Source organism: Saccopteryx bilineata, chromosome 12 (assembly GCF_036850765.1).
Source record: "Saccopteryx bilineata isolate mSacBil1 chromosome 12, mSacBil1_pri_phased_curated, whole genome shotgun sequence".
Classification (NCBI taxonomy): domain Eukaryota; kingdom Metazoa; phylum Chordata; class Mammalia; order Chiroptera; family Emballonuridae; genus Saccopteryx; species Saccopteryx bilineata.
In genome coordinates this window covers 56,710,969-56,738,219 of record NC_089501.1, presented here as the reverse complement: position 1 = coordinate 56,738,219, position 27,251 = coordinate 56,710,969, and the positions used below count along the sequence as shown (strand labels likewise).

Genomic DNA, 27,251 nt, shown 5'->3' with positions numbered 1-27,251 from the left:
TCCTGATGAGCACATTCCCATAGTTCTGACGTGCTGGGATTCGGACTCTCCCTTCCTGATGAGCACATTCCCATAGTTCTGACGTGCTGGGATTCGGTCGGAACCTCCCTTCCTGATGAGCACATTCCCATAGTTCTGACGTGCTGGGATTCGGACTCTCTCTTCCTGATGAGCACATTCCCGTAGTTCTGACGTGCTGGGATTCGGACTCTCCCTTCCTGATGAGCACATTCCCATAGTTCTGACGTGCTGGGATTCGGACTCTCTCTTCCTGATGAGCACATTCCCGTAGTTCTGACGTGCTGGGATTGGGTCGGACTCTCTCTTCCTGATGAGCACATTCCCGTAGTTCTGACGTGCTGGGATTCGGTCGGAGTCTCCCTTCCTGATGAGCACATTCCCATAGTTCTGACGTGCTGGGATTCGGAGTCTCCCTTCCTGATGAGCACATTCCCATAGTTCTGACGTGCTGGGATTCGGAGTCTCCCTTCCTGATCAGCACATTCCCGTAGTTCTGACGTGCTGGGATTCGGACTCTCTCTTCCTGATGAGCACATTCCCGTAGTTCTGACGTGCTGGGATTCGGAGTCTCCCTTCCTGATCAGCACATTCCCGTAGTTCTGACGTGCTGGGATTCGGACTCTCTCTTCCTGATGAGCACATTCCCGTAGTTCTGACGTGCTGGGATTGGGTCGGACTCTCTCTTCCTGATGAGCACATTCCCGTAGTTCTGACGTGCTGGGATTCGGTCGGAGTCTCCCTTCCTGATGAGCACATTCCCGTAGTTCTGACGTGCTGGGATTCGGACTCTCTCTTCCTGATGAGCACATTCCCGTAGTTCTGACGTGCTGGGATTCGGAGTCTCCCTTCCTGATCAGCACATTCCCGTAGTTCTGACGTGCTGGGATTCGGACTCTCTCTTCCTGATGAGCACATTCCCGTAGTTCTGACGTGCTGGGATTGGGTCGGACTCTCTCTTCCTGATGAGCACATTCCCATAGTTCTGACGTGCTGGATTCGGTCGGAGTCTCCCTTCCTGATGAGCACATTCCCATAGTTCTGACGTGCTGGGATTCGGTCGGACTCTCCTTCCTGATGAGCACATTCCCATAGTTCTGACGTGCTGGGATTCGGAGTCTCCCTTCCTGATGAGCACATTCCCATAGTTCTGACGTGCTGGGATTCGGTCGGACTCTCCTTCCTGATGAGCACATTCCCATAGTTCTGACGTGCTGGGATTCGGTCGGACTCTCCTTCCTGATGAGCACATTCCCGTAGTTCTGACGTGCTGGGATTCGGACTCTCCCTTCCTGATGAGCACATTCCCATAGTTCTGACGTGCTGGGATTCGGTCGGACTCTCCCTTCCTGATGAGCACGTTCCCATAGTTCTGACGTGCTGGGATTCGGTCGGACTCTCCCTTCCTGATGAGCACATTCCCATAGTTCTGACGTGCTGGGATTCGGACTCTCCTTTCCTGATGAGCACATTCCCGTAGTTCTGACGTGCTGGGATTTGGTCGGACTCTCCTTCCTGATGAGCACATTCCCGTAGTTCTGACGTGCTGGGATTCGGTCGGACTCTCCTTCCTGATGAGCACATTCCCGTAGTTCTGACGTGCTGGGATTCGGTCGGAGTCTCCCTTCCTGATGAGCACATTCCCATAGTTCTGACGTGCTGGGATTCGGTCGGAACCTCCCTTCCTGATGAGCACATTCCCGTAGTTCTGACGTGCTGGGATTCGGTCGGAGTCTCCCTTCCTGATGAGCACATTCCCGTAGTTCTGACGTGCTGGGATTCGGAGTCTCCCTTCCTGATGAGCACATTCCCATAGTTCTGACGTGCTGGGATTCGGAGTCTCCCTTCCTGATCAGCACATTCCCGTAGTTCTGACGTGCTGGGATTGGGTCGGACTCTCTCTTCCTGATGAGCACATTCCCATAGTTCTGACGTGCTGGGATTCGGACTCTCCCTTCCTGATGAGCACATTCCCATAGTTCTGACGTGCTGGGATTCGGACTCTCCCTTCCTGATGAGCACATTCCCGTAGTTCTGACGTGCTGGGATTCGATCGGACTCTCCCTTCCTGATGAGCACGTTCCCATAGTTCTGACGTGCTGGGATTCGATCGGACTCTCCCTTCCTGATGAGCACATTCCCGTAGTTCTGACGTGCTGGGAGTCGGACTCTCCCTTCCTGATGAGCACATTCCCGTAGTTCTGACGTGCTGGGATTCGGTCGGACTCTCCCTTCCTGATGAGCACATTCCCGTAGTTCTGACGTGCTGGGATTCGGTCGGAGTCTCCCTTCCTGATGAGCACATTCCCATAGTTCTGACGTGCTGGGATTCGGTGGGAGTCTCCCTTCCTGATGAGCACTTTCCCGTAGTTCTGACGTGCAGGGATTGGGTCGGACTCTCTCTTCCTGATGAGCACATTCCCGTAGTTCTGACGTGCTGGGATTCGGTTGGACTCTCCTTTCCTGATGAGCACATTCCCGTAGTTCTGACGTGCTGGGATTCGGAGTCTCCTTTCCTGATGAGCGCATTCCCGTAGTTCTGACGTGCTGGGATTGGGTCGGACTCTCTCTTCCTGATGAGCACATTCCCATAGTTCTGACGTGCTGGGATTCGGAGTCTCCCTTCCTGATGAGCGCATTCCCGTAGTTCTGACGTGCTGGGATTGGGTCGGACTCTCTCTTCCTGATGAGCACATTCCCATAGTTCTGACGTGCTGGGATTCGGACTCTCCCTTCCTGATGAGCACGTTCCCATAGTTCTGATGTGCTGGGATTCGGTCGGACTCTCCCTTCCTGATGAGCACATTCCCATAGTTCTGACGTGCTGGGATTCGGTTGGACTCTCCTTTCCTGATGAGCACATTCCCGTAGTTCTGACGTGCTGGGATTCGGACTCTCCCTTCCTGATGAGCACATTCCCATAGTTCTGACGTGCTGGGATTCGGACTCTCCCTTCCTGATGAGCACATTCCCGTAGTTCTGACGTGCTGGGATTCGGACTCTCCCTTCCTGATGAGCACATTCCCATAGTTCTGACGTGCTGGGATTCGGACTCTCCCTTCCTGATGAGCACATTCCCGTAGTTCTGACGTGCTGGGATTCGGACTCTCCCTTCCTGATGAGCACGTTCCCATAGTTCTGACGTGCTGGGATTCGGACTCTCCCTTCCTGATGAGCACATTCCCATAGTTCTGACGTGCTGGGATTCGGTCGGAACCTCCCTTCCTGATGAGCACATTCCCGTAGTTCTGACGTGCTGGATTCGGTCGGACTCTCCCTTCCTGATGAGCACATTCCCATAGTTCTGACGTGCTGGGATTCAGACTCTCCCTTCCTGATGAGCACGTTCCCATAGTTCTGACGTGCTGGGATTCGGACTCTCCCTTCCTGATGAGCACATTCCCGTAGTTCTGACGTGCTGGGATTCGGAGTCTCCCTTCCTGATGAGCACATTCCCGTAGTTCTGACGTGCTGGGATTGGGTCGGAGTCTCCCTTCCTGATGAGCACATTCCCATAGTTCTGACGTGCTGGGATTCGGAGTCTCCCTTCCTGATGAGCACATTCCCATAGTTCTGACGTGCTGGATTCGGTCGGACTCTCCCTTCCTGATGAGCACATTCCCATAGTTCTGACGTGCTGGGATTCAGTCGGACTCTCCTTCCTGATGAGCACATTCCCGTAGTTCTGACGTGCTGGGATTCGGACTCTCCCTTCCTGATGAGCACATTCCCATAGTTCTGACGTGCTGGGATTCGGTCGGACTCTCCCTTCCTGATGAGCACGTTCCCATAGTTCTGACGTGCTGGGATTCGGTCGGACTCTCCCTTCCTGATGAGCACATTCCCATAGTTCTGACGTGCTGGGATTCGGACTCTCCCTTCCTGATGAGCACATTCCCGTAGTTCTGACGTGCTGGGATTTGGTCGGACTCTCCTTCCTGATGAGCACATTCCCGTAGTTCTGACGTGCTGGGATTCGGTCGGACTCTCCTTCCTGATGAGCACATTCCCGTAGTTCTGACGTGCTGGGATTCGGTCGGAGTCTCCCTTCCTGATGAGCACATTCCCGTAGTTCTGACGTGCTGGGATTCGGTGGGAGTCTCCCTTCCTGATGAGCACATTCCCATAGTTCTGACGTGCTGGGATTCGGTGGGAGTCTCCCTTCCTGATGAGCACTTTCCCATAGTTCTGACGTGCTGGGATTCGGACTCTCCCTTCCTGATGAGCACGTTCCCATAGTTCTGACGTGCTGGGATTCGGACTCTCCCTTCCTGATGAGCACATTCCCATAGTTCTGACGTGCTGGGATTCGGACTCTCCCTTCCTGATGAGCACATTCCCATAGTTCTGACGTGCTGGGATTCGGTCGGAACCTCCCTTCCTGATGAGCACATTCCCGTAGTTCTGACGTGCTGGATTCGGTCGGACTCTCCCTTCCTGATGAGCACGTTCCCATAGTTCTGACGTGCTGGGATTCGGTCGGAACCTCCCTTCCTGATGAGCACATTCCCGTAGTTCTGACGTGCTGGGATTCGGTCGGAGTCTCCCTTCCTGATGAGCACATTCCCATAGTTCTGACGTGCTGGGATTCGGACTCTCCCTTCCTGATGAGCACATTCCCATAGTTCTGACGTGCTGGGATTCGGTCGGAACCTCCCTTCCTGATGAGCACATTCCCGTAGTTCTGACGTGCTGGATTCGGTCGGACTCTCCCTTCCTGATGAGCACATTCCCATAGTTCTGACGTGCTGGGATTCGGTCGGAACCTCCCTTCCTGATGAGCACATTCCCGTAGTTCTGACGTGCTGGGATTGGGTCGGACTCTCCCTTCCTGATGAGCACATTCCCATAGTTCTGACGTGCTGGGATTCGGAGTCTCCCTTCCTGATCAGCACATTCCCATAGTTCTGACGTGCTGGGATTCAGACTCTCCCTTCCTGATGAGCACATTCCCGTAGTTCTGACGTGCTGGGATTGGGTCGGACTCTCTCTTCCTGATGAGCACATTCCCATAGTTCTGACGTGCTGGGATTCGGAGTCTCCCTTCCTGATGAGCACATTCCCATAGTTCTGACGTGCTGGGATTCGGAGTCTCCCTTCCTGATCAGCACATTCCCGTAGTTCTGACGTGCTGGGATTGGGTCGGACTCTCTCTTCCTGATGAGCACATTCCCATAGTTCTGACGTGCTGGGATTCGGAGTCTCCCTTCCTGATCAGCACATTCCCGTAGTTCTGACGTGCTGGGATTGGGTCGGACTCTCTCTTCCTGATGAGCACATTCCCATAGTTCTGACGTGCTGGGATTCGGACTCTCCCTTCCTGATGAGCACATTCCCATAGTTCTGACGTGCTGGGATTCGGACTCTCCCTTCCTGATGAGCACATTCCCGTAGTTCTGACGTGCTGGGATTCGATCGGACTCTCCCTTCCTGATGAGCACGTTCCCATAGTTCTGACGTGCTGGGATTCGATCGGACTCTCCCTTCCTGATGAGCACATTCCCGTAGTTCTGACGTGCTGGGAGTCGGACTCTCCCTTCCTGATGAGCACATTCCCGTAGTTCTGACGTGCTGGGATTCGGTCGGACTCTCCCTTCCTGATGAGCACATTCCCGTAGTTCTGACGTGCTGGGAGTCGGACTCTCCCTTCCTGATGAGCACATTCCCGTAGTTCTGACGTGCTGGGATTCGGTCGGACTCTCCCTTCCTGATGAGCACATTCCCGTAGTTCTGACGTGCTGGGATTCGGTGGGAGTCTCCCTTCCTGATGAGCACTTTCCCGTAGTTCTGACGTGCAGGGATTGGGTCGGACTCTCTCTTCCTGATGAGCACATTCCCGTAGTTCTGACGTGCTGGGATTCGGTTGGACTCTCCTTTCCTGATGAGCACATTCCCATAGTTCTGACGTGCTGGGATTCGGAGTCTCCCTTCCTGATGAGCACATTCCCGTAGTTCTGACGTGCTGGGATTCGGAGTCTCCTTTCCTGATGAGCGCATTCCCGTAGTTCTGACGTGCTGGGATTGGGTCGGACTCTCTCTTCCTGATGAGCACATTCCCATAGTTCTGACGTGCTGGGATTCGGAGTCTCCCTTCCTGATGAGCGCATTCCCGTAGTTCTGACGTGCTGGGATTGGGTCGGACTCTCTCTTCCTGATGAGCACATTCCCATAGTTCTGACGTGCTGGGATTCGGACTCTCCCTTCCTGATGAGCACGTTCCCATAGTTCTGATGTGCTGGGATTCGGTCGGACTCTCCCTTCCTGATGAGCACATTCCCATAGTTCTGACGTGCTGGGATTCGGTTGGACTCTCCTTTCCTGATGAGCACATTCCCGTAGTTCTGACGTGCTGGGATTCGGACTCTCCCTTCCTGATGAGCACATTCCCGTAGTTCTGACGTGCTGGGATTCGGACTCTCCCTTCCTGATGAGCACATTCCCGTAGTTCTGACGTGCTGGGATTCGGACTCTCCCTTCCTGATGAGCACATTCCCATAGTTCTGACGTGCTGGGATTCGGACTCTCCCTTCCTGATGAGCACATTCCCGTAGTTCTGACGTGCTGGGATTCGGACTCTCCCTTCCTGATGAGCACGTTCCCATAGTTCTGACGTGCTGGGATTCGGACTCTCCCTTCCTGATGAGCACGTTCCCATAGTTCTGACGTGCTGGGATTCGGTCGGAACCTCCCTTCCTGATGAGCACATTCCCGTAGTTCTGACGTGCTGGATTCGGTCGGACTCTCCCTTCCTGATGAGCACATTCCCATAGTTCTGACGTGCTGGGATTCAGACTCTCCCTTCCTGATGAGCACGTTCCCATAGTTCTGACGTGCTGGGATTCGGACTCTCCCTTCCTGATGAGCACATTCCCGTAGTTCTGACGTGCTGGGATTCGGAGTCTCCCTTCCTGATGAGCACATTCCCGTAGTTCTGACGTGCTGGGATTGGGTCGGACTCTCTCTTCCTGATGAGCACATTCCCATAGTTCTGACGTGCTGGGATTCGGAGTCTCCCTTCCTGATGAGCACGTTCCCATAGTTCTGACGTGCTGGGATTCGGTCGGACTCTCCTTCCTGATGAGCACATTCCCATAGTTCTGACGTGCTGGGATTCGGACTCTCCCTTCCTGATGAGCACATTCCCATAGTTCTGACGTGCTGGGATTCGGACTCTCCCTTCCTGATGAGCACATTCCCATAGTTCTGACGTGCTGGGATTCGGTCGGACTCTCCCTTCCTGATGAGCACGTTCCCATAGTTCTGACGTGCTGGGATTCGGTCGGACTCTCTCTTCCTGATGAGCACATTCCCATAGTTCTGACGTGCTGGGATTCGGACTCTCCTTTCCTGATGAGCACATTCCCGTAGTTCTGACGTGCTGGGATTTGGTCGGAGTCTCCCTTCCTGATGAGCACTTTCCCATAGTTCTGACGTGCTGGGATTCGGAGTCTCCCTTCCTGATGAGCACATTCCCGTAGTTCTGACGTGCTGGGATTCGGAGTCTCCCTTCCTGATGAGCACATTCCCGTAGTTCTGACGTGCTGGGATTCGGACTCTCCCTTCCTGATGAGCACATTCCCGTAGTTCTGACGTGCTGGGATTGGGTCGGACTCTCTCTTCCTGATGAGCACATTCCCATAGTTCTGACGTGCTGGGATTCGGACTCTCCCTTCCTGATGAGCACATTCCCATAGTTCTGACGTGCTGGGATTCGGTCGGACTCTCCTTCCTGATGAGCACATTCCCATAGTTCTGACGTGCTGGGATTCGGACTCTCCCTTCCTGATGAGCACGTTCCCATAGTTCTGACGTGCTGGGATTCGATCGGACTCTCCCTTCCTGATGAGCACGTTCCCATAGTTCTGACGTGCTGGGATTCGGACTCTCCCTTCCTGATGAGCACATTCCCATAGTTCTGACGTGCTGGGATTCGGTCGGAACCTCCCTTCCTGATGAGCACATTCCCGTAGTTCTGACGTGCTGGATTCGGTCGGACTCTCCCTTCCTGATGAGCACATTCCCATAGTTCTGACGTGCTGGGATTCGGACTCTCCCTTCCTGATGAGCACGTTCCCATAGTTCTGACGTGCTGGGATTCGGACTCTCCCTTCCTGATGAGCACATTCCCGTAGTTCTGACGTGCTGGGATTCGGAGTCTCCCTTCCTGATGAGCACATTCCCGTAGTTCTGACGTGCTGGGATTGGGTCGGACTCTCTCTTCCTGATGAGCACATTCCCATAGTTCTGACGTGCTGGGATTCGGAGTCTCCCTTCCTGATGAGCACATTCCCATAGTTCTGACGTGCTGGGATTCGGTCGGACTCTCCTTCCTGATGAGCACATTCCCATAGTTCTGACGTGCTGGGATTCGGTCGGACTCTCCTTCCTGATGAGCACATTCCCGTAGTTCTGACGTGCTGGGATTCGGACTCTCCCTTCCTGATGAGCACATTCCCATAGTTCTGACGTGCTGGGATTCGGTCGGACTCTCCCTTCCTGATGAGCACGTTCCCATAGTTCTGACGTGCTGGGATTCGGTCGGACTCTCCCTTCCTGATGAGCACATTCCCATAGTTCTGACGTGCTGGGATTCGGACTCTCCTTTCCTGATGAGCACATTCCCGTAGTTCTGACGTGCTGGGATTTGGTCGGACTCTCCTTCCTGATGAGCACATTCCCGTAGTTCTGACGTGCTGGGATTCGGTCGGACTCTCCTTCCTGATGAGCACATTCCCGTAGTTCTGACGTGCTGGGATTCGGTCGGAGTCTCCCTTCCTGATGAGCACATTCCCGTAGTTCTGACGTGCTGGGATTCGGTGGGAGTCTCCCTTCCTGATGAGCACATTCCCATAGTTCTGACGTGCTGGGATTCGGTGGGAGTCTCCCTTCCTGATGAGCACTTTCCCATAGTTCTGACGTGCTGGGATTCGGACTCTCCCTTCCTGATGAGCACGTTCCCATAGTTCTGACGTGCTGGGATTCGGACTCTCCCTTCCTGATGAGCACATTCCCGTAGTTCTGACGTGCTGGGATTCGGACTCTCCCTTCCTGATGAGCACATTCCCATAGTTCTGACGTGCTGGGATTCGGTCGGAACCTCCCTTCCTGATGAGCACATTCCCGTAGTTCTGACGTGCTGGATTCGGTCGGACTCTCCCTTCCTGATGAGCACATTCCCATAGTTCTGACGTGCTGGGATTCGGTCGGAACCTCCCTTCCTGATGAGCACATTCCCGTAGTTCTGACGTGCTGGGATTCGGTCGGAGTCTCCCTTCCTGATGAGCACATTCCCATAGTTCTGACGTGCTGGGATTCGGAGTCTCCCTTCCTGATCAGCACATTCCCATAGTTCTGACGTGCTGGGATTCAGACTCTCCCTTCCTGATGAGCACATTCCCGTAGTTCTGACGTGCTGGGATTGGGTCGGACTCTCTCTTCCTGATGAGCACATTCCCATAGTTCTGACGTGCTGGGATTCGGAGTCTCCCTTCCTGATGAGCACATTCCCATAGTTCTGACATGCTGGGATTCGGAGTCTCCCTTCCTGATGAGCACATTCCCATAGTTCTGACGTGCTGGGATTCGGAGTCTCCCTTCCTGATCAGCACATTCCCGTAGTTCTGACGTGCTGGGATTGGGTCGGACTCTCTCTTCCTGATGAGCACATTCCCATAGTTCTGACGTGCTGGGATTCGGAGTCTCCCTTCCTGATCAGCACATTCCCGTAGTTCTGACGTGCTGGGATTGGGTCGGACTCTCTCTTCCTGATGAGCACATTCCCATAGTTCTGACGTGCTGGGATTCGGACTCTCCCTTCCTGATGAGCACATTCCCATAGTTCTGACGTGCTGGGATTCGGACTCTCCCTTCCTGATGAGCACATTCCCGTAGTTCTGACGTGCTGGGATTCGATCGGACTCTCCCTTCCTGATGAGCACGTTCCCATAGTTCTGACGTGCTGGGATTCGATCGGACTCTCCCTTCCTGATGAGCACATTCCCGTAGTTCTGACGTGCTGGGAGTCGGACTCTCCCTTCCTGATGAGCACATTCCCGTAGTTCTGACGTGCTGGGATTCGGTCGGACTCTCCCTTCCTGATGAGCACATTCCCGTAGTTCTGACGTGCTGGGATTCGGACTCTCCCGATGAGCACATTCCCGTAGTTCTGACGTGCTGGGATTCGGTCGGACTCTCCCTTCCTGATGAGCACATTCCCGTAGTTCTGACGTGCTGGGATTTGGTGGGAGTCTCCCTTCCTGATGAGCACTTTCCCGTAGTTCTGACGTGCAGGGATTGGGTCGGACTCTCTCTTCCTGATGAGCACATTCCCGTAGTTCTGACGTGCTGGGATTCGGTTGGACTCTCCTTTCCTGATGAGCACATTCCCATAGTTCTGACGTGCTGGGATTCGGAGTCTCCCTTCCTGATGAGCACATTCCCGTAGTTCTGACGTGCTGGGATTCGGAGTCTCCTTTCCTGATGAGCGCATTCCCGTAGTTCTGACGTGCTGGGATTCGGAGTCTCCCTTCCTGATGAGCGCATTCCCGTAGTTCTGACGTGCTGGGATTGGGTCGGACTCTCTCTTCCTGATGAGCACATTCCCATAGTTCTGACGTGCTGGGATTCGGACTCTCCCTTCCTGATGAGCACGTTCCCATAGTTCTGATGTGCTGGGATTCGGTCGGACTCTCCCTTCCTGATGAGCACATTCCCATAGTTCTGACGTGCTGGGATTCGGTTGGACTCTCCTTTCCTGATGAGCACATTCCCGTAGTTCTGACGTGCTGGGATTCGGACTCTCCCTTCCTGATGAGCACATTCCCATAGTTCTGACGTGCTGGGATTCGGACTCTCCCTTCCTGATGAGCACATTCCCGTAGTTCTGACGTGCTGGGATTCGGACTCTCCCTTCCTGATGAGCACATTCCCATAGTTCTGACATGCTGGGATTCGGACTCTCCCTTCCTGATGAGCACATTCCCGTAGTTCTGACGTGCTGGGATTCGGACTCTCCCTTCCTGATGAGCACGTTCCCATAGTTCTGACGTGCTGGGATTCGGAGTCTCCCTTCCTGATGAGCACATTCCCATAGTTCTGACGTGCTGGGATTCGGTCGGAACCTCCCTTCCTGATGAGCACATTCCCGTAGTTCTGACGTGCTGGATTCGGTCGGACTCTCCCTTCCTGATGAGCACATTCCCATAGTTCTGACGTGCTGGGATTCGGACTCTCCCTTCCTGATGAGCACGTTCCCATAGTTCTGACGTGCTGGGATTCGGACTCTCCCTTCCTGATGAGCACATTCCCGTAGTTCTGACGTGCTGGGATTCGGAGTCTCCCTTCCTGATGAGCACATTCCCGTAGTTCTGACGTGCTGGGATTGGGTCGGAGTCTCCCTTCCTGATGAGCACATTCCCATAGTTCTGACGTGCTGGGATTCGGAGTCTCCCTTCCTGATGAGCACATTCCCATAGTTCTGACGTGCTGGGATTCGGTCGGACTCTCCTTCCTGATGAGCACATTCCCATAGTTCTGACGTGCTGGGATTCGGACTCTCCCTTCCTGATGAGCACATTCCCATAGTTCTGACGTGCTGGGATTCGGACTCTCCCTTCCTGATGAGCACATTCCCATAGTTCTGACGTGCTGGGATTCGGTCGGACTCTCCCTTCCTGATGAGCACGTTCCCATAGTTCTGACGTGCTGGGATTCGGTCGGACTCTCTCTTCCTGATGAGCACATTCCCATAGTTCTGACGTGCTGGGATTCGGACTCTCCTTTCCTGATGAGCACATTCCCGTAGTTCTGACGTGCTGGGATTTGGTCGGAGTCTCCCTTCCTGATGAGCACTTTCCCATAGTTCTGACGTGCTGGGATTCGGACTCTCCCTTCCTGATGAGCACATTCCCGTAGTTCTGACGTGCTGGGATTCGGAGTCTCCCTTCCTGATGAGCACATTCCCGTAGTTCTGACGTGCTGGGATTCGGACTCTCCCTTCCTGATGAGCACATTCCCGTAGTTCTGACGTGCTGGGATTGGGTCGGACTCTCTCTTCCTGATGAGCACATTCCCATAGTTCTGACGTGCTGGGATTCGGACTCTCCCTTCCTGATGAGCACATTCCCATAGTTCTGACGTGCTGGGATTCGGTCGGACTCTCCTTCCTGATGAGCACATTCCCATAGTTCTGACGTGCTGGGATTCGGACTCTCCCTTCCTGATGAGCACGTTCCCATAGTTCTGACGTGCTGGGATTCGATCGGACTCTCCCTTCCTGATGAGCACGTTCCCATAGTTCTGACGTGCTGGGATTCAGTCGGAGTCTCCCTTCCTGATGAGCACATTCCCGTAGTTCTGACGTGCTGGGATTGGGTCGGACTCTCCCTTCCTGATGAGCACATTCCCATAGTTCTGACGTGCTGGGATTCGGACTCTCCCTTCCTGATGAGCACATTCCCGTAGTTCTGACGTGCTGGGATTCGGTCGGACTCTCCTTCCTGATGAGCACATTCCCATAGTTCTGACGTGCTGGGATTCGGACTCTCCCTTCCTGATGAGCACGTTCCCATAGTTCTGACGTGCTGGGATTCGATCGGACTCTCCCTTCCTGATGAGCACGTTCCCATAGTTCTGACGTGCTGGGATTCGATCGGACTCTCCCTTCCTGATGAGCACATTCCCGTAGTTCTGACGTGCTGGGAGTCGGACTCTCCCTTCCTGATGAGCACATTCCCGTAGTTCTGACGTGCTGGGATTCGGTCGGACTCTCCCTTCCTGATGAGCACATTCCCGTAGTTCTGACGTGCTGGGATTCGGACTCTCCCTTCCTGATGAGCACATTCCCATAGTTCTGACGTGCTGGGATTCGGAGTCTCCCTTCCTGATGAGCACATTCCCGTAGTTCTGACGTGCTGGGATTCGGAGTCTCCCTTCCTGATGAGCACATTCCTGTAGTTCTGACGTGCTGGGATTCGGACTCTCCCTTCCTGATGAGCACATTCCCGTAGTTCTGACTTGCTGGGATTCGGTCGGACTCTCCCTTCCTGATGAGCACATTCCCATAGTTCTGACGTGCTGGGATTCGGACTCTCCCTTCCTGATGAGCACATTCCCGTAGTTCTGACGTGCTGGGATTCGGACTCTCCCTTCCTGATGAGCACATTCCCATAGTTCTGACGTGCTGGGATTCGGACTCTCCCTTCCTGATGAGCACATTCCCATAGTTCTGACGTGCTGGGATTCGGAGTCTCCCTTCCTGATGAGCACATTCCCATAGTTCTGACGTGCTGGGATTTGCCACAGTCCGTATTTATTGAATAATTTGTATTGACGGCCGTGTGCCAGCCATCATTGCAGACAGAGGCTAGGGGCCGGGACAGTCAGCACGGGGGCACTTCTATGTGCCAGGGGCCGTCCTCCCGCGTGTGGGAGGTGGACACTGTCCCTGCCCTGCCTCCTGCTGGGTGCTGGGGAGGTGCCTAGTACAGGGATGAGCCCCACCCCAGACAGGGCTCCGGAGCCCCGTCCCTGTTCTCCTGAACCCTGCATCGCAGGGCGGGAGCCGGTCAGGTGATCTGCTGCCCGCAGAGGATGTGGTGGCCGTGCGCTGTGCAGGAAGTCAGGGCAGCGACACCCAGCCCCGCTGGCTCGTGGGCCCTGGGCACGCGTCTTTGAGGACCTGCGGGTGCACTGGTGCTGGTTCGGTAGTTGTCAGGTTTATGAGCTGGGTTTGTGCACCTGCGGGTCCTCAAAGAGACATTCTGTGTCTTCAGGACTTTTCTGGGTCGGAGGTTTGTCAGGTGGACGTGCCTGAGGCAGGGCCAAGCTCGCAGCTTTCCTGGGCTCCCCACGTGCTCCTGTCCGGACGGGTCTGGGGCTGCTGGGGAGCTCCGCGCGACAGTCACGGGTCTGCCGCCCTTGTCCTGACGTGGAGCGCACGGAGGAGGAGGTGCTGGCGACCGTGGGGTGCCTACTGAAGACAGACGACCGGTCCACTTAGCGTGACCCCAGGAGCTGTGGAGTCATCCTGTGGGTGCCCTGTGACAGGCCTTTGTGTCCCACAGAAGACTGGCGCTTCCTTTTAATGTCAGGGAAAGTAAACCGGTTCAGTGAGAGATGGTGTCTGAGGAACTGACGACTTCTCCCAGAGGGAGAGCCTCTGGGGCCCCCACTCCAGCCGCCCCCTTTGCTCACACAGCACCTGCTTTCTGATGGGACCCGTGAAGCAGCTGAAGAAGATGTTTGAAACCACGAGATTGCTCGCAACAATTGTTATGATTGTAAGTAAACGTGAAAGCTAAAACTTTCACTGGAGGACTTTTTGCATTCCCGTTTTACAGGTAATTGCTGCTTTTATAGTACCTTGTCGTACATGTCTTGTCGCCTGTGATAGTGGTGCCCTCTGGTGGCAGACTGGAGAGTGCATTGTGCAGTGTCACCTGCATGATTGACACCTTCAGGATGGGCTGGGTGGACCCCCTTGTCCTTGCCTAAGTCTGAGTGCAGCTCTGTACTTAACGTGAAGGTCAGAGCCGGGGGTAGTTCATGCTCAAACCCCGCGGGGCGTTTCCTAGAGCAGTGGTCCCCAATCTTTTTTGGGCCACGGACCGGTTTAATGTCAGAAAATATTTACACGGACCAGCCTCTAGGGTGGGATCGAGACAAGTGTCAAGAATGAGTCTTAGACGGATGTAACAGGGAATCTGGTCATTTAAAAAAAAATAAAACATGGTTCAGACTTAAATATATATAAATAAAACGGAAATAATGTAAGTTATTTATTCTTTGTGGACCGGTACCCAATGGCCCACGGACTGGTACTGGTCCGCGGCCCGGGGGTTGGGGACCACTGTCCTGGTGGACTGGGTGCGTGCCTCTTGGAGGGTGAAGCAGGAGGGCAGGTCACCGCTGGTCCATCTGAGTCCTCTTGGGGGGCCGGCATGGGAGGGCGTGGCCTTTCCTCTGGCTGTGTCGTCTCTGCTTTGCAGGCTGACCACACTCCCAGCCGCTCGCTTCTCCTGCAGTCCTGGCCGCGGGCCGTCCACACGGGCGCGGGCCGTGGCTGTCACGTCGTCACGCTTAAATTCAGGGTTCTCTGTCTGTGACCAGGGGCAGTTATGTGGGAAGCAGTTTTCTTTGTCACGAACTTGGGGTTCTTAGCTGAGGGCATTTGGGGTGTGATGGGCTGGGAGCCCTCGCCCTCTCCGGGCCTCTGGTCCTAATGTGCCCACTCTGCATCTCTGGCAGGGTTTTGTCTTAAAGCATCTTTTTGAACTGAAGTGTTAGCATAGCAAGTTTGTCCTTTTAACTATTAATTTGCTTTCAAGCACAGCTAATTATGGTAGATTTATAAGTTAGGAAAGGTTCAGCTGTAGCGTGTATCTCCTCTCCCTTACCAGAGAAAACAAGTTTTTAGCCTGATTGTTTATTTATGTCCTTATTCAACTTCATCATACTCATTACCATTTTTCCAGTTAGTTTGAATTTCCCGTATTAGTTTGTATAGCAACATATATGTTAACGTTTAACTTTGTCTAGGTTACTGAGAAATAATCTTACACTGTAGACTATGACAAGTTTATATTTCACTGAGATGATACACAGATGTGTTTTATTCAGGACTTCCTGAAGCCTGTCTTAGGAATGAATGACCCTACCTGACGTGAACAGGCAGTAATGCGAGACCATTCGAACCCTTAGAGACAAAGTGTTTCCCAAAAGAGACTCTCAGTTGTCCTCTGATATACCTTTGGTGACGACTTGTCACCACATTACTAGTCTCACGCTTTGCGTGGTGTCCTTGGCTGCTGACGTAGCACAGGCCTGATCGTGGTGGTAGAGAAGCAGGGCCACGTGGCACCTCCTCAGTGCCAGCCCCAGCGCGGCCCGTTACAGACGTGCTCTGATGTGGTCGCTGCTGCACAGCCCCTCAGAGCAGGCCCGTAGCTGCTCTCCTTTCAAAGAGACGATGACCGAGGTCTGGACCGGGTAACTGACCTAACCACAGACTCTCAGCCTAGTGGGCCTCAGGCTGGGGCCTCACCTCCGTCTCTCCATCTCCAGACGTCCTGCTGGTCAGTGCTGCTGTCCCTCGCCCCTCCTTTGGACTCCCCTGCCTCCTCTGGGGGGCACAGCGATGTGGAGTGATGTGTCACCTTTCTGTGGGAGTCATTCCGATAGGCTCCTCAGGTGGAGCCAGGTCAAGTGGTTCATGGTGTGTCGGCAGGCGGACTAGCCCGTGCTGTGGGGTTGTTACTGAGCATGGACGTCATCGTGCCTGCAAATGGCTTTTGCCACTAAGGTACCTCCAGACACTCTCTGTGGGCTCAGCGGAGTGTTCTGTGGGTGCTCTCACTCTACCTGGGCACACTGCCGCTGTGGGCTGTGAGTGACACAGTGCCCGTGGGATGTGTGAGCAGCTGCCGTCGGCGTCTGGCGCCTTTGCTCCGTAGTGTGTTGTTCGCGCAGCTGCGTGCAGATGAGCTAATGCACTTTCGTCCCGCTCCCAGAGGCCTCGAGCTCACCACTCTCTCTTTCCTTCTGCAGTTGTGTTTCATCCTGACCCTGTGTGCGGGACTCTGGGTGAGTACCTCGCCGTGCTGCCGGTCACTACTGCTGTGTGTTCTGAAAATCCCGCCAGAGATCGCTGCCCCTGAAGCGGAGTGTGGGGACATCCCGTGGGGGCTGGGCTCGCTGTAGGGTCCACTCCTGAAAGGGCGGAGTTGCGTCTGTCCTGCTTCCAGGCCGGGCTGGCTCCCGGTCAGGCCCTGGCTGTGGGGTCTCTGGGGAGGGTCTGTGTGCTCTCTGTCTGCCCGGCTGGGGCAGGAAGGGCACGTGGTGAGCAGAAAGGGCCGCAGTCAAACCAGAACCAGAGAGGGGACGGAGAAAGAAGGCGCAGGCCGTCCTGACCGCCCGGGCGGGAGCGTCTCCTCGCGAGCTCTGCAGAAGCCACGCGTCTCAGCGCCCTGCTGCTGAGGCTCCCGGCCCACCTCCCAGGAGGCTCTGAGGGGGCTCTTGAGCTATCCGAAAACCACACACTTTCAAGAAGAAAAGGTGGCGTAGCGTGATTTAGAAACGCACTGTCTACAAAGGTTCTGACTTTCCTTTTAATTTTGGTGACGTAAGGACAGCTTCAGCTCCATGACAGTTTACTTACACCGCATTCCTGGGATAAGGGAAAGGAGTAGTTTTAACAATGGTGCACATCCCTGTGGCAGAATGACTTCCGATTTTGGAATGGGCTGGCTGCCTGTTTGTTTATAAGCAGTAGATTAAATAAAAATAAATGAAAATTAAAAATGGACAAGGAATCCTAAAAATAGATAGTTTAAAAACAGTCATGGAAACTGTTTATTTTACATAATTTCTGAAGATCAAAATAAAGTACAGTTTTCTGCCAAAAAATACCTCAAGCCTGGCCTGGGATGGCGCAGGGGATCGGCCACCCACCTTGACCACGCCCGTTCCAGACCCCGGGCGTGCCGGTCAAGGCCCGTGCGACAGGCAGGCAGTGACACAGACTGAAGCAGCTCTGAGCTGCTACTTCTCGTTCGTCCCTCACCCTCCTCTCTGTCAAATCAGTAGATGAAATCTTTAAAAGAAAATAACTCAAGCATGAGTGACACGTGTAAGCTCTACGTAGGATTGGGGTTTTGAGTGTTGGTTTTAGAAACGCTCACGTTGACGTCCAGGATCTAACGTCACAGAATTTGAGTGTCTGCAGCCTGTGCAGTTCTTCAGTACATGCCTCTAATGCCCTGTCGTCAGCAGTGTTTGAGAATATGAGAAATGAAATGTACTTTGTGGACCGTCAAGTTTTCCATCTACTGATTCTTAAATTTGTCACACTAAAAATGGAGCTGTCGTCGTACATTTTTGAAGGGGAAGGGTTAAACGTAGTCAAAAAAATTTTTTTGAAAAATTCTTCACTCACTATTTCTGTTTTTGTTTTGTTTTGTTTTTGCTGTTAGTGGCACAAGAGGGGGCTGGCCTTGTTATTCTGCATATTGCAGTTCTTGTCAATGACCTGGTAAGTCTGACCCTAACCTGAGCAGTGATAAGCTGTTTGTTCTGGGCCTGTACGCCGGGAAAGTTGTTGGCATTTCACCTGGGGATTGAGGTGTGTGTGAGGAGGGGCTGGCCCTCCCGAGCACAGGTGAGTGAAGTCTGTGGGTGTCCCAGGGCTCTGAGATGGGTTCAGTGTGCCTGCAGGCGGGGAGACAGCGGGCTGGGTGCTCACAGTCGCCCCGGAACGGCTGCACTGCTGAGACGGGACAGAAACGGTGAGACGGGCCGGGGCTGCCCTGTGAACCCGCAGGAGCGAGGCCAGAGCACAGGCTGTGCCCGGGGCTGTGGGTCTGCCACTCGCGGGCCTGGTGCTGCTCAGCAGGTACAGGTCCCTCTGGTGCTGACCCCGGGGTGTCTGCCCTCTGCCTCCCTCCCGGTGTTCGGCGGCCCCCGTCCTACTCACACTGTGCCCCTCGTGAGCCTGGACACAAGGCCCTGCGTGTGTCGATGGAGCTACTGTGCCCTCTGCACACGCTTCCACATCACACCCAGAGGCGCTCTGCGCACATGGACACCGGAGTGATTTCCCCGTCGCTTTAGAGCTTGTTTTGTGTTTTCCCTACACAAATTAGCCATTTTATATCTCCGGTTAACGTCGCCTAGTCCGGGATCACCTCTTTTTTGGGCCTGTTTCCGCCTCTCCACTGACAAAAGTGCCGTCAGCGAGTGTTAAACGCACTTGGCTGTTACAAAGGGACCCTGGGAGGAGGGTCCCCTCGGTGAAATGTGGAGAACGGCACTTGAACTTCAGTCGTATTCGGAAATACCTTGCTTTTTATTTCACCATCTGCATTTAATAATTGATTTATCCCTAAGCAAAAACGTACTTTATTCTCAGTTGCTTGATTGTTCTGTTAAAAAAAAAACTTTGAAAAGGTAACCTTTTTATTGTAACAAGCTGAGACTGCAACAGTGTCAGTCGTTGAGAGAGTTGTTAGACGTGCTGCTGGACGAGGCCTTGTCCGATGGCCTCTCCACAGCTGGCTCTTCTCTTGCAGGTACAGCCTGTCGTACATCCCCTACGCAAGGTGAGCTCGTTTGAATCCCATTGGTTTCTGGTTCTCTAATCAACTTGGCAAAATAACACCAGTTTTAGTTATTTTCACATTAACTCGTTCATTCAAAGGCTTGTGTGTTGTGACTGACTTTTTCCCAAGAGGAAGTGGCATTTTCAGTGGGGTGACTGGAGCGGAACTGGCCTGCGGGACGTCCGGGGGAAGCAGTTTGAACAGGCGTAGCGGCCAGGCTGGGAGCCCACTGCTGCCCTAACACCCGATCCTCTGCGCTGAGGGGACTGGACAGGAGATCCTGGGTCCTTCTGCGGCTGCAAATATTATTCAGTAAATAGGATGTGGAGACCCCGGGGGGGGGAATTGATTTAAAAATAAAAGGAAGTTAGCCTGACCTATGGTGGCGCAATGGGATAAAGCGTCAACCTGGGACACTGAGGTTGCCGGTTTGAAACCCTGGACCTGCCCAGTCAAGGCTCATGTGGGAGTTGATGCTTCCTGCTCCTCCCCCTTCTCTCTCTCTCCCTCCCCTCTGAAAATTGAAGAAAGTCTTTAAAAAAAAAGAGTTATATTAGTAAAGTATAAACTATCATTTAACCAGTCATTAGTTCTCAAAATGAATAAGAATTGTAATTACTTAAATAAAATGAAATGAAATGAAAGGAAGTTAGTGAAAAAATGAGGTGTGATGCCTGAATACTTGTGTTAAGCCGGGGGAGACATATTTCTTCTACGCGTCAAGAGGTGATTATCATTTATACTTTTTTTCAGAAAAGTGCACTTAATGTCATTGTGGAGGGGAAAACAAAACTAATTGTAATCTTAAATCTGACAGATTCAGGAAAAACAGTCTATTGAGAATAAAGAGCACAGCTTTGCTTCTTTGTAAAATTTGGGAGCCTAGGTTACGGATGAAAAACAGCAGAGTTCTGTGCCTGTGAGGAAAATAAAGGAAGCTGGCGGGAGTTCTGTTTTTATTGATCAGCACAGGAGAAAGAGCAAGCCAGGGTCAAGTCCACTGTGCCAGCCAGAGGCCAGAGCACTGGGTGATTTCCTGTCCTTGGGCCTCTGCCAGAGATCAGCCGGTTCTCAGCAGGGAGAGGGGTCGCCTCACGGCTGTCCTCCTGTGATGTGAGCTGCGGCCATGGCATGGCTTGGGGAAGGGGCCCACCCCACACACTCCCTCCCCAAGGTTACGGCCCTGAGTGGGAGAGCAGCGGGCAGGCCTGCCCACGCGGGTCCAGCCCACCGGTGCCTGCTTTCAGCCGCCCGTATAAAAATAAGACAGAAGGAATAAAGCTGTCAGTAATGCTTCAGACAAACTGTATGGGGGAAAAAACTATGAAAGGCAAATGAACTTGATCACATGAAAAATTTTTTTGAATACTTAGCATGTGTTTTTTAAAAAATCCAGCTTATTTCTTTTTAAAAATTAGTTCTTTTACTAGGTTATTTTTGATACTTAAACTTATTTCTTCATGGTAAGATTACTGTATGTGCTGGTAAAGATTGTACAGAGTAAGTGCCATTTCAGATATTTAACAAACTGTTTCCAACTCAGTGGTTTTGAGTGATACTCTCCAGTTCTAGGTGTTGGGTCCCCTAAGTTCTGTGGACAAGGTGACTGCAGACAGGTTACTGGGTTTTTCTCCTTTTTTTTTTTTTTTTTTTTTTTTTCTGTTTCTCACCAGGGATGCGGTCATTAAATGCTGTTCTTCTGTCGTGAGTTGAAAATCAGAAGGTCTTCAGGAAGTGCTGTTGAAAGTTGCTGTTCTGTTCATGGTGAGGCGTGTTTTCCGACATAGTGACCACTCCCTGAGCCTCTGCCGCAACAGCCCGCCTGTGGGTGCTGGTGTCACCTCTGTGCTCCATTAAACTATGCTTGTGACGTTAGATACATTGTGTCCTTAGTTTGCTTTGCCGAAGGCAAGGAGATTCTAATCACTGCCAGTTGTACATATTTTGTTTTAGCCAGGTTTCTAATCTTTTCTAAACTGCATTTGAGATGTGAATGTTTAAGGATAAATTTATGCTGCACAATACCATCAACTTTTTTTTTAAATACCTTTAAAAAAACCGAACTTTAAATGTGAATGTTTTTACTTTAAACTAAAAATTGCTTATTTTATGTAATAAAATAATATATAAATCCTTACGATTGTGAAATAAACCCACACTTGGAAAAAGAACTCATTTCTGGATCAGATGTGCGGCCTTCTAAGGGAGCGGTGCTTTGGTTCGGTTCAGTCAGGGTTAGATGCGTCGCTCTGCCATCGTCGCTCAGCCATCTCCGTCCTAATTAGTGCCGCCTGCCGGCGGGGGGACGGACTGGAGAAAGGGAAGAGGACTGACTAACCCCAGCATTTAGAAGTGTGACTTGGAGGGGGCGCAGCGCACAGGAAGCCCGGGAAGAGAGTGGACTGTGGGTCTGGTTGTACAGGTGGGGAATGGCTGCTCTCAGGCCGGGGCAGGTGAGGGGACCCTGGGGAAGATGGCACGGAGCAGGAGCCTTGTGGGGAAGCAGAGAGAAGGCACACAAGCCAGCCCTCTTCGCTCTCCTGTGCTCGCTCCCCAACCCCACCTGCTGACCCTGGAGACAGAGCCTCAGCACTGGGGTCCTCAAGGGAGGGAAAGGTGGGTGAGTGAGTGTTGGCCCTGCCAGCCTGCAGTGGCCATGGCAGGATGGCTTCTGGAGAATTCTGAAGAACGTGGCCGAGGACGGTGTTCTGGAGGGGGACCCATGCTGTGGGCGTGGAGAGGACCCTATGCCCAGTGGGTCCAGCAGGAAGTGTGTCTGTTCTCTCTGCCCCACCCCTGCCTCCTGCAGTGACATCCCAGGATGGGGGCGCTGGAAGAGACTGACTGTGGGTGAGCCTTCTGCACCAGGCTGGCTGTCTATGTGCCTTGTTGGATTCTAGGCTCACGCAGCCCAGCCCTGCTGTGCCTTCTCCGAGATGAGGTTCCGTCCAGCCCCCTGGGTGAGGGGAGACTCAGAGCCGCTCCATTCCCTGCAAGGGCGGGAGGGCTGGCGTCACCTGCTTCACTCTGTGGCTCTGCAGACGGCTGGATGCTGGTGTGTGTCCCCAGCAGGATCTGCCAGGTGTGGAAGGTCTACCAGAGCCTCCCCACACCCCCAGGATTTTGTATCTGCAGCTGGTTGAGTCCACTCATGAGAGCCCACGGATGGAGGGAGAGTGCTGGTTCTACTGTTCTGCTTCCCACGGGGGAACCTGCCTGCTCCCCAAGCTGTGGGTAGCCACGTAGGGGTGTGCTCCTTGTGCACCGCGGCAGCACTGACGGTTCTCCGTGGGGCCCGGGGACTTGGGTGGAGCTGACTCGTGGGCATGGCTGTGTCATTGCTCCGTGATTCAACAAACGTCTGAGGACTGGAGGAAAGATTTTCTGTCTCTACAGCTAGAATATTCAGGTTGACAGTGAAGAGGGTTCCACTTGGAACCCCTGCTGGGGCAGTAAGTAAATTGCTTTGCTCACACTAAGCACTCATTAAAAGAATGTAATGTCTAATACATCATCATTATGTAACAAACACTCTTTTGCCTATTCATCGAGAACGAGGTTTTTCATTTTGAAACGACTGTCTTTCAGCGCATTGACCGCATATAAAAGTAAAGATGGGCCTGACCTGTGGTGGCGCAGTGGATAAAAGCGTCGGCCTGGAATGCTGAGGTCGCCAGTTCAAAACCCTGGGCTTGCCTGGTCAAGACACATATGGGAGTTGAAGCTTCCTGCTCCTCCCCCCTTCTCCCTGTCTCTCTCTCTCTCTCTCTCTCTCTCCTCTAAAATGAATAAATAAAATAATTTAAAAAAATATGTTAGAAAAGTAGAGATGGGCGCTGCACCGAGATGCCTTTTCCACACCCGTGTCCCAGCGGCCTTCCCGCTGGGGTCTGGCGGCCTCCTTCCTGGCATTTAAAAGAGGCTCGGCTGGGGAGCTGAGGAAGACTCCCCAATGCGCAGGACCCGCCTGGCGCTCCGGCCTGTCCCCTCCTCTGGAGCACCCGCTGGCCCTGCCCCGAGAGGACAGCGGGCAGAGCTGGGGGTGGGGTTGCGGGCGCGCGGCCCCGCCCTCCCGTTGTCTCGGAGGCGTTTCCTGGTCTCCTAGCTTCCTCGCTGCAACAGTTGGTCGGACACGGGCTGGGCGCACAGCCGCGTCCTCGGACCTGCGCACTCCTCCTCCTGCGAGCGGACTTGTCTGGTCAGCGAGAGGGCCCTGGGGGATCGGCCGGGGAGCCCCGGCCCCCAGAGGAGGGAAGGAAGGGGGACTGGGCTCCCAGCCTCCGGCCAGGGTGCCAGGACTGGAGGGCGCACGGATGTCACAGCCAGGCGGAAGTGGGTGCGGAGGGGGACGAGGGGTGGCCCCACCCACCGATGGGGAGGGCGCCGGGCTCCGCGCCCCAGGGACTGAGGGCCACCGCTGTCCTTTCAGGACGCTGACGCTCTGCGGGCTCAGCCGCACCATGCCCCTCCGGCCGCCGGCCCGGGCGCCCGGGGACCCCGCCACGCGCACCCCGTCCAGCAGGCCTGGAGCCCCCCGGAGGGCGGCAGTGCCCACCTGCGCCCCGCCCGCGCCCTCGCGGCCCGCCTCCAGGGACAAGAAGCGACCCCCGGAGCGGCCCGAAGCGCTGCTGTCCCGTTCCTGGCCCTCGGCCACGCTGAGGAGGCCCCCGGCCCGCCGCGCCCCCGGCCCGGCCCCTCCGCGCGCCCTGGCCCCGGTGGGCTCCGGCGACCGCCCGGTGGGGCCCACCGCCCCAGGGCCCGCTGCCGCCACCGCACGCTTCTCGCTGAGCCTCGGCCCCGAGGCCGTGCTGCTCATCCAGCGGCGCCACCTGGAGAGGCAGCAGCTGGCGCGGCCCCGCCGGCCGCTCCCCTCGCCTGAGGCCGACGCCAGGAGTCTGCTCGGCCCCGGACCGAGCCCTGGCCCCCGAGCCAAGGCCGTGGGTCCGAGGAGGGGCCGCGATCCCGGGGGTCTGGGCGCGCGCCCGCCTGGCGCCCCGCTGCTGTCCCGCGGCCGGCAGACCCCCGATCCCGGCCCGAGGACCACAGACCTGCGCCGCGTGCTCAAGGTGTCGCTGCTCAACGACCAGCACAAGTACGATGACGTGGAGTACGAGGAAGAGGTTCCGGCCGTGGACGAGGACCTGATCCGCAGGTGCACCGAGTGGCTACGTGGTGTGGAGTCAGCGGCTGCGGGACGCCACGTCCGGCCCCTAGACACGCTGCCGCACCTGAGCACACTGTGACCCAGTGGACGGACCCCTCCCAATGCCCACCCCCTACCTCTGGGCACCTGTGAGCTAGGAGAGCCTCCCCGGGCACTGCTGTCCCCGGGCACCTGTCAGCAGGGCCTGGTGGATCTGGACAGGCTCACCAGTGCCCACAGCCCCATACCTGGACACCTGGACATGCCGCTCCACATGGGAGACACAGCCTTGTCTGATGTCCATCACACGTGACCTGGGCTTCTGTGAGCCAAGTGGGCCCACGTGGGACACGGACCACCTCACCCCATCCCCTTGGCCCACCACCTGCCCAGGCGGCCCCCACCCCTGCTGTGGGAAAGCCCCACAACCTTTTCCTGTCCCCCCCTGGTGTTCTCAACCCCTGTGTCCACCCACAGGAGTCCTGCCTCACGGGGGGTGAGCAGAGGTGAAAATGCTTCTCAGCCCCCCACCCCTAAGCTTCCTGTAGGTTCCTGAGACCCCCTGGGGCGTCACTCTGCAGGTGCCCTGGTCTGAGCAGCAAGTGACAGCCAGGAGGAGGGCTGGGGGACCAGGGACATGGCTGTGTGCTGTGGAACCGGATGTGGGGTTGGATTTATGGTTGTGTTTTTCCCAATAGAGAATAGTGAGGGGATTGAGCATCCAAGAGAGGCAAGTTAGCCTAACCTCCAAGTCCAAGGGGAAGGGTCCGCCGGAACCCTGCGCCTGGTTGGGGGGTGGGCATGTCAACAGCATTGGTCACAACCGCTCAGACGGCTTCCAGCCTACACACTCCCATTCATAGCCCTCACACTGAAATGCTCCCATGCGTTCACACACACACACACACTCACACTCTTCCATACACACAGCCACCCATATGCACACACGCTCACACCCGCATGCATGAACCCTCATACACTTGCTCTCGCGTGTACACACACACACACACACACACACACACAGCCAGGCACGCGTCTCAGAAGCGCAGCTGGGGCTGAGCTAAGGTGTGGGCAGCAGCCAGGGGCAGCCTCTGCTGGCATTCATTGTCTTTATTGCACATGCTGTCACAGAGGAGCTGTTGTACCAGAGAAAGAGAGTCCCAGACGGAGGGGATGGATGCAGAGCTGTACCCGGGCTCAGAACGGAGTGTCCGGGGCTGGCGGAACGGTGGGTTTGGTGAGGAATGTGGCACGTTGCTGGGTGGGTGCAGGGTGGGCGTGTATGTTCCAGGTTTTTAATCCCTGTGAAAATCAGTAACATGGTGGCCGTGCACAGTGGTACATAGTGATTATAAAAAAGAGAGATTAATATTTATTATTTGGGGAAAGGGTAAAACTCCTCACTCACACTTGCCTGCTAACTTCAGGCCGATTCCTGGATATTTTCTCCCTCTGTCTGAGCACATCTGGCTCCTATAAGACCGAGCAGGAAAACCATTGTTATAATAAGATGAGACTGGTTATAGAAAATAATGGGTTACCTCAGTTTTGATTTATTTTGTAAAAGTCAGTAACGAGTTTCATGTTTCTCTTGATAGAGATGTGTCTAGTCTTTAACTATAGTTTACATTGAAGCCTTACATTTAAAAAAAAATTATATTTTTTTCCTGAGGAGATCTTTGTGCTAATCTCTCCTCTCTCGGCACAAATGTAGTTAGACACAATGTGTTTGATTCAGTGGGAGGGACCTGGGTCAGCTCCCAGATGAGTTACAAAAACAAAACCCTTCCCACCGAAGAGCTATCTTTTCTGACCCCCTTTCCTGAATGCAGAGCTACACTGTCTTTCAATTGAACTGGATATTAACACCAGCCAGAGAGGAAGTTCGCCATCTTGCTAGGATGACATGGAGACATCTGTCCCCTTGAGAGCTCTGGCCATCCCGGGGGTGGGGGTGGGGGCTTGATTCTGGACGGTCACTGGCAGGGGGAGAGGGACAGTGAGTGCCTGCTGGGCGGGCGGTGTCATAACTTGGTCCCATTTGCACTCAGCACAACGACTAATAATTAAGGGACCCAGGTTTGTGCCCAGGGTTACAACAGTAACACTTCAAGGACTCTGCTCCAGTAGTGGACTTTGGGGAGTCTCTGTCCGTCTCTGCCTCTGCGTGTCTTCCTGGTCCTGTTGCCTGGGATGCTTCTGTGGGTCTCTCTGTGGCCCCGTCTGTTTTCGGTTCTGGGTTCCCTGGCCCCCTGCTCTCACGACGGGCCGCAGTCTGACACCAGCACCTGTCCTCGCTTGCCTTGGTTGTCGAGTTTCCTGTGCCTTGTCCTTCACGTTCACAGCGGACCAGTGGGCCGTTCACGTGGCCCGGTTGACAACTCTTAAGTCGAAAACAAAAGGGTTCCACATTTGACATGTGGTCAGTTTGTGTTGCCCCCTGACGTTCCGAGAAAGCTTTCTAAATCACTGCGGTGCCATTTCTTAATGTTTAAATAAAAGAGGAATTCAGTGCCTTGTGTCCTGTTTGAGGAACATGTTACCTGCCCAGGAAGAGGTCGCCAAGGTGTTTAGAGTTTGTCCGAGGCAGTGTCTCTGTGGCGCTGCCCACCCGAGGGTCTGGCATTGCCAGGGGTCAGCAAAGGTTCGTGGGCTTTAATCACTACCAACAGTTGCCAAGGTTTAAGAAATTCATGGATGATCAGATAGTATCATCATAAGGCTGTTGGGTCCCCAAACCCCAGGAGAGCTGTATTCCGGATATACCCCTAAGAATATATGTACTGCGTCACAGCCCACACTGCGCGTGCGTTAGGAAGCTTACGGACCCCAGATCAAGAACTTCTACAGACGCTCACTAGAACATGCTTTCTGTTGCCAAAAGTAATTTCAAACGGGGAGGGTGCAGCCACAGATGTTGAAGGGTCCGTTTGAAGAAGGGTGAGGACCATTCGGTAGTAGAACGGGAGATACCACTGATGGATGTGGTTTCTTTC

General features: G+C 54.2%; 2 protein-coding genes across 3 annotated transcripts in view; both read left to right on the top strand.

Moving 5' to 3' along the window:
• Positions 1 to 21,283, top strand: part of SFT2D1 (SFT2 domain containing 1) — a 28,138-nt gene extending 6,855 nt beyond the window's left edge. The window contains exons 4-8 of the mRNA XM_066248096.1: positions 14,216 to 14,297; positions 16,564 to 16,599; positions 17,988 to 18,046; positions 19,083 to 19,112; positions 20,786 to 21,283. Of these exons, the coding sequence (XP_066104193.1) occupies positions 14,216 to 14,297; positions 16,564 to 16,599; positions 17,988 to 18,046; positions 19,083 to 19,112; positions 20,786 to 20,825 (247 nt within the window). The 3' untranslated portion in view covers positions 20,826 to 21,283. The remainder of the gene's footprint in view (positions 1 to 14,215; positions 14,298 to 16,563; positions 16,600 to 17,987; positions 18,047 to 19,082; positions 19,113 to 20,785) is intronic.
• A 1,918-nt stretch (positions 21,284 to 23,201) lies between these two features.
• PRR18 (proline rich 18) lies at positions 23,202 to 26,769 on the top strand. 2 transcript variants are annotated; one of them, XM_066248346.1, is made up of 2 exons: positions 23,202 to 23,310; positions 23,542 to 26,769. In XM_066248346.1, the coding sequence occupies exon 2, from the start codon at positions 23,573 to 23,575 to the stop codon at positions 24,353 to 24,355; it is 783 nt and encodes a 260-aa protein (XP_066104443.1). In that variant the 5' UTR covers positions 23,202 to 23,310; positions 23,542 to 23,572; the 3' UTR covers positions 24,356 to 26,769. The 2 variants fall into 2 exon arrangements, with proteins under 2 accessions (XP_066104443.1, XP_066104444.1); XM_066248347.1 differs by having other exon boundaries at positions 23,244 to 23,444.
• The last annotated feature ends 482 nt before the right edge of the window (positions 26,770 to 27,251 follow it).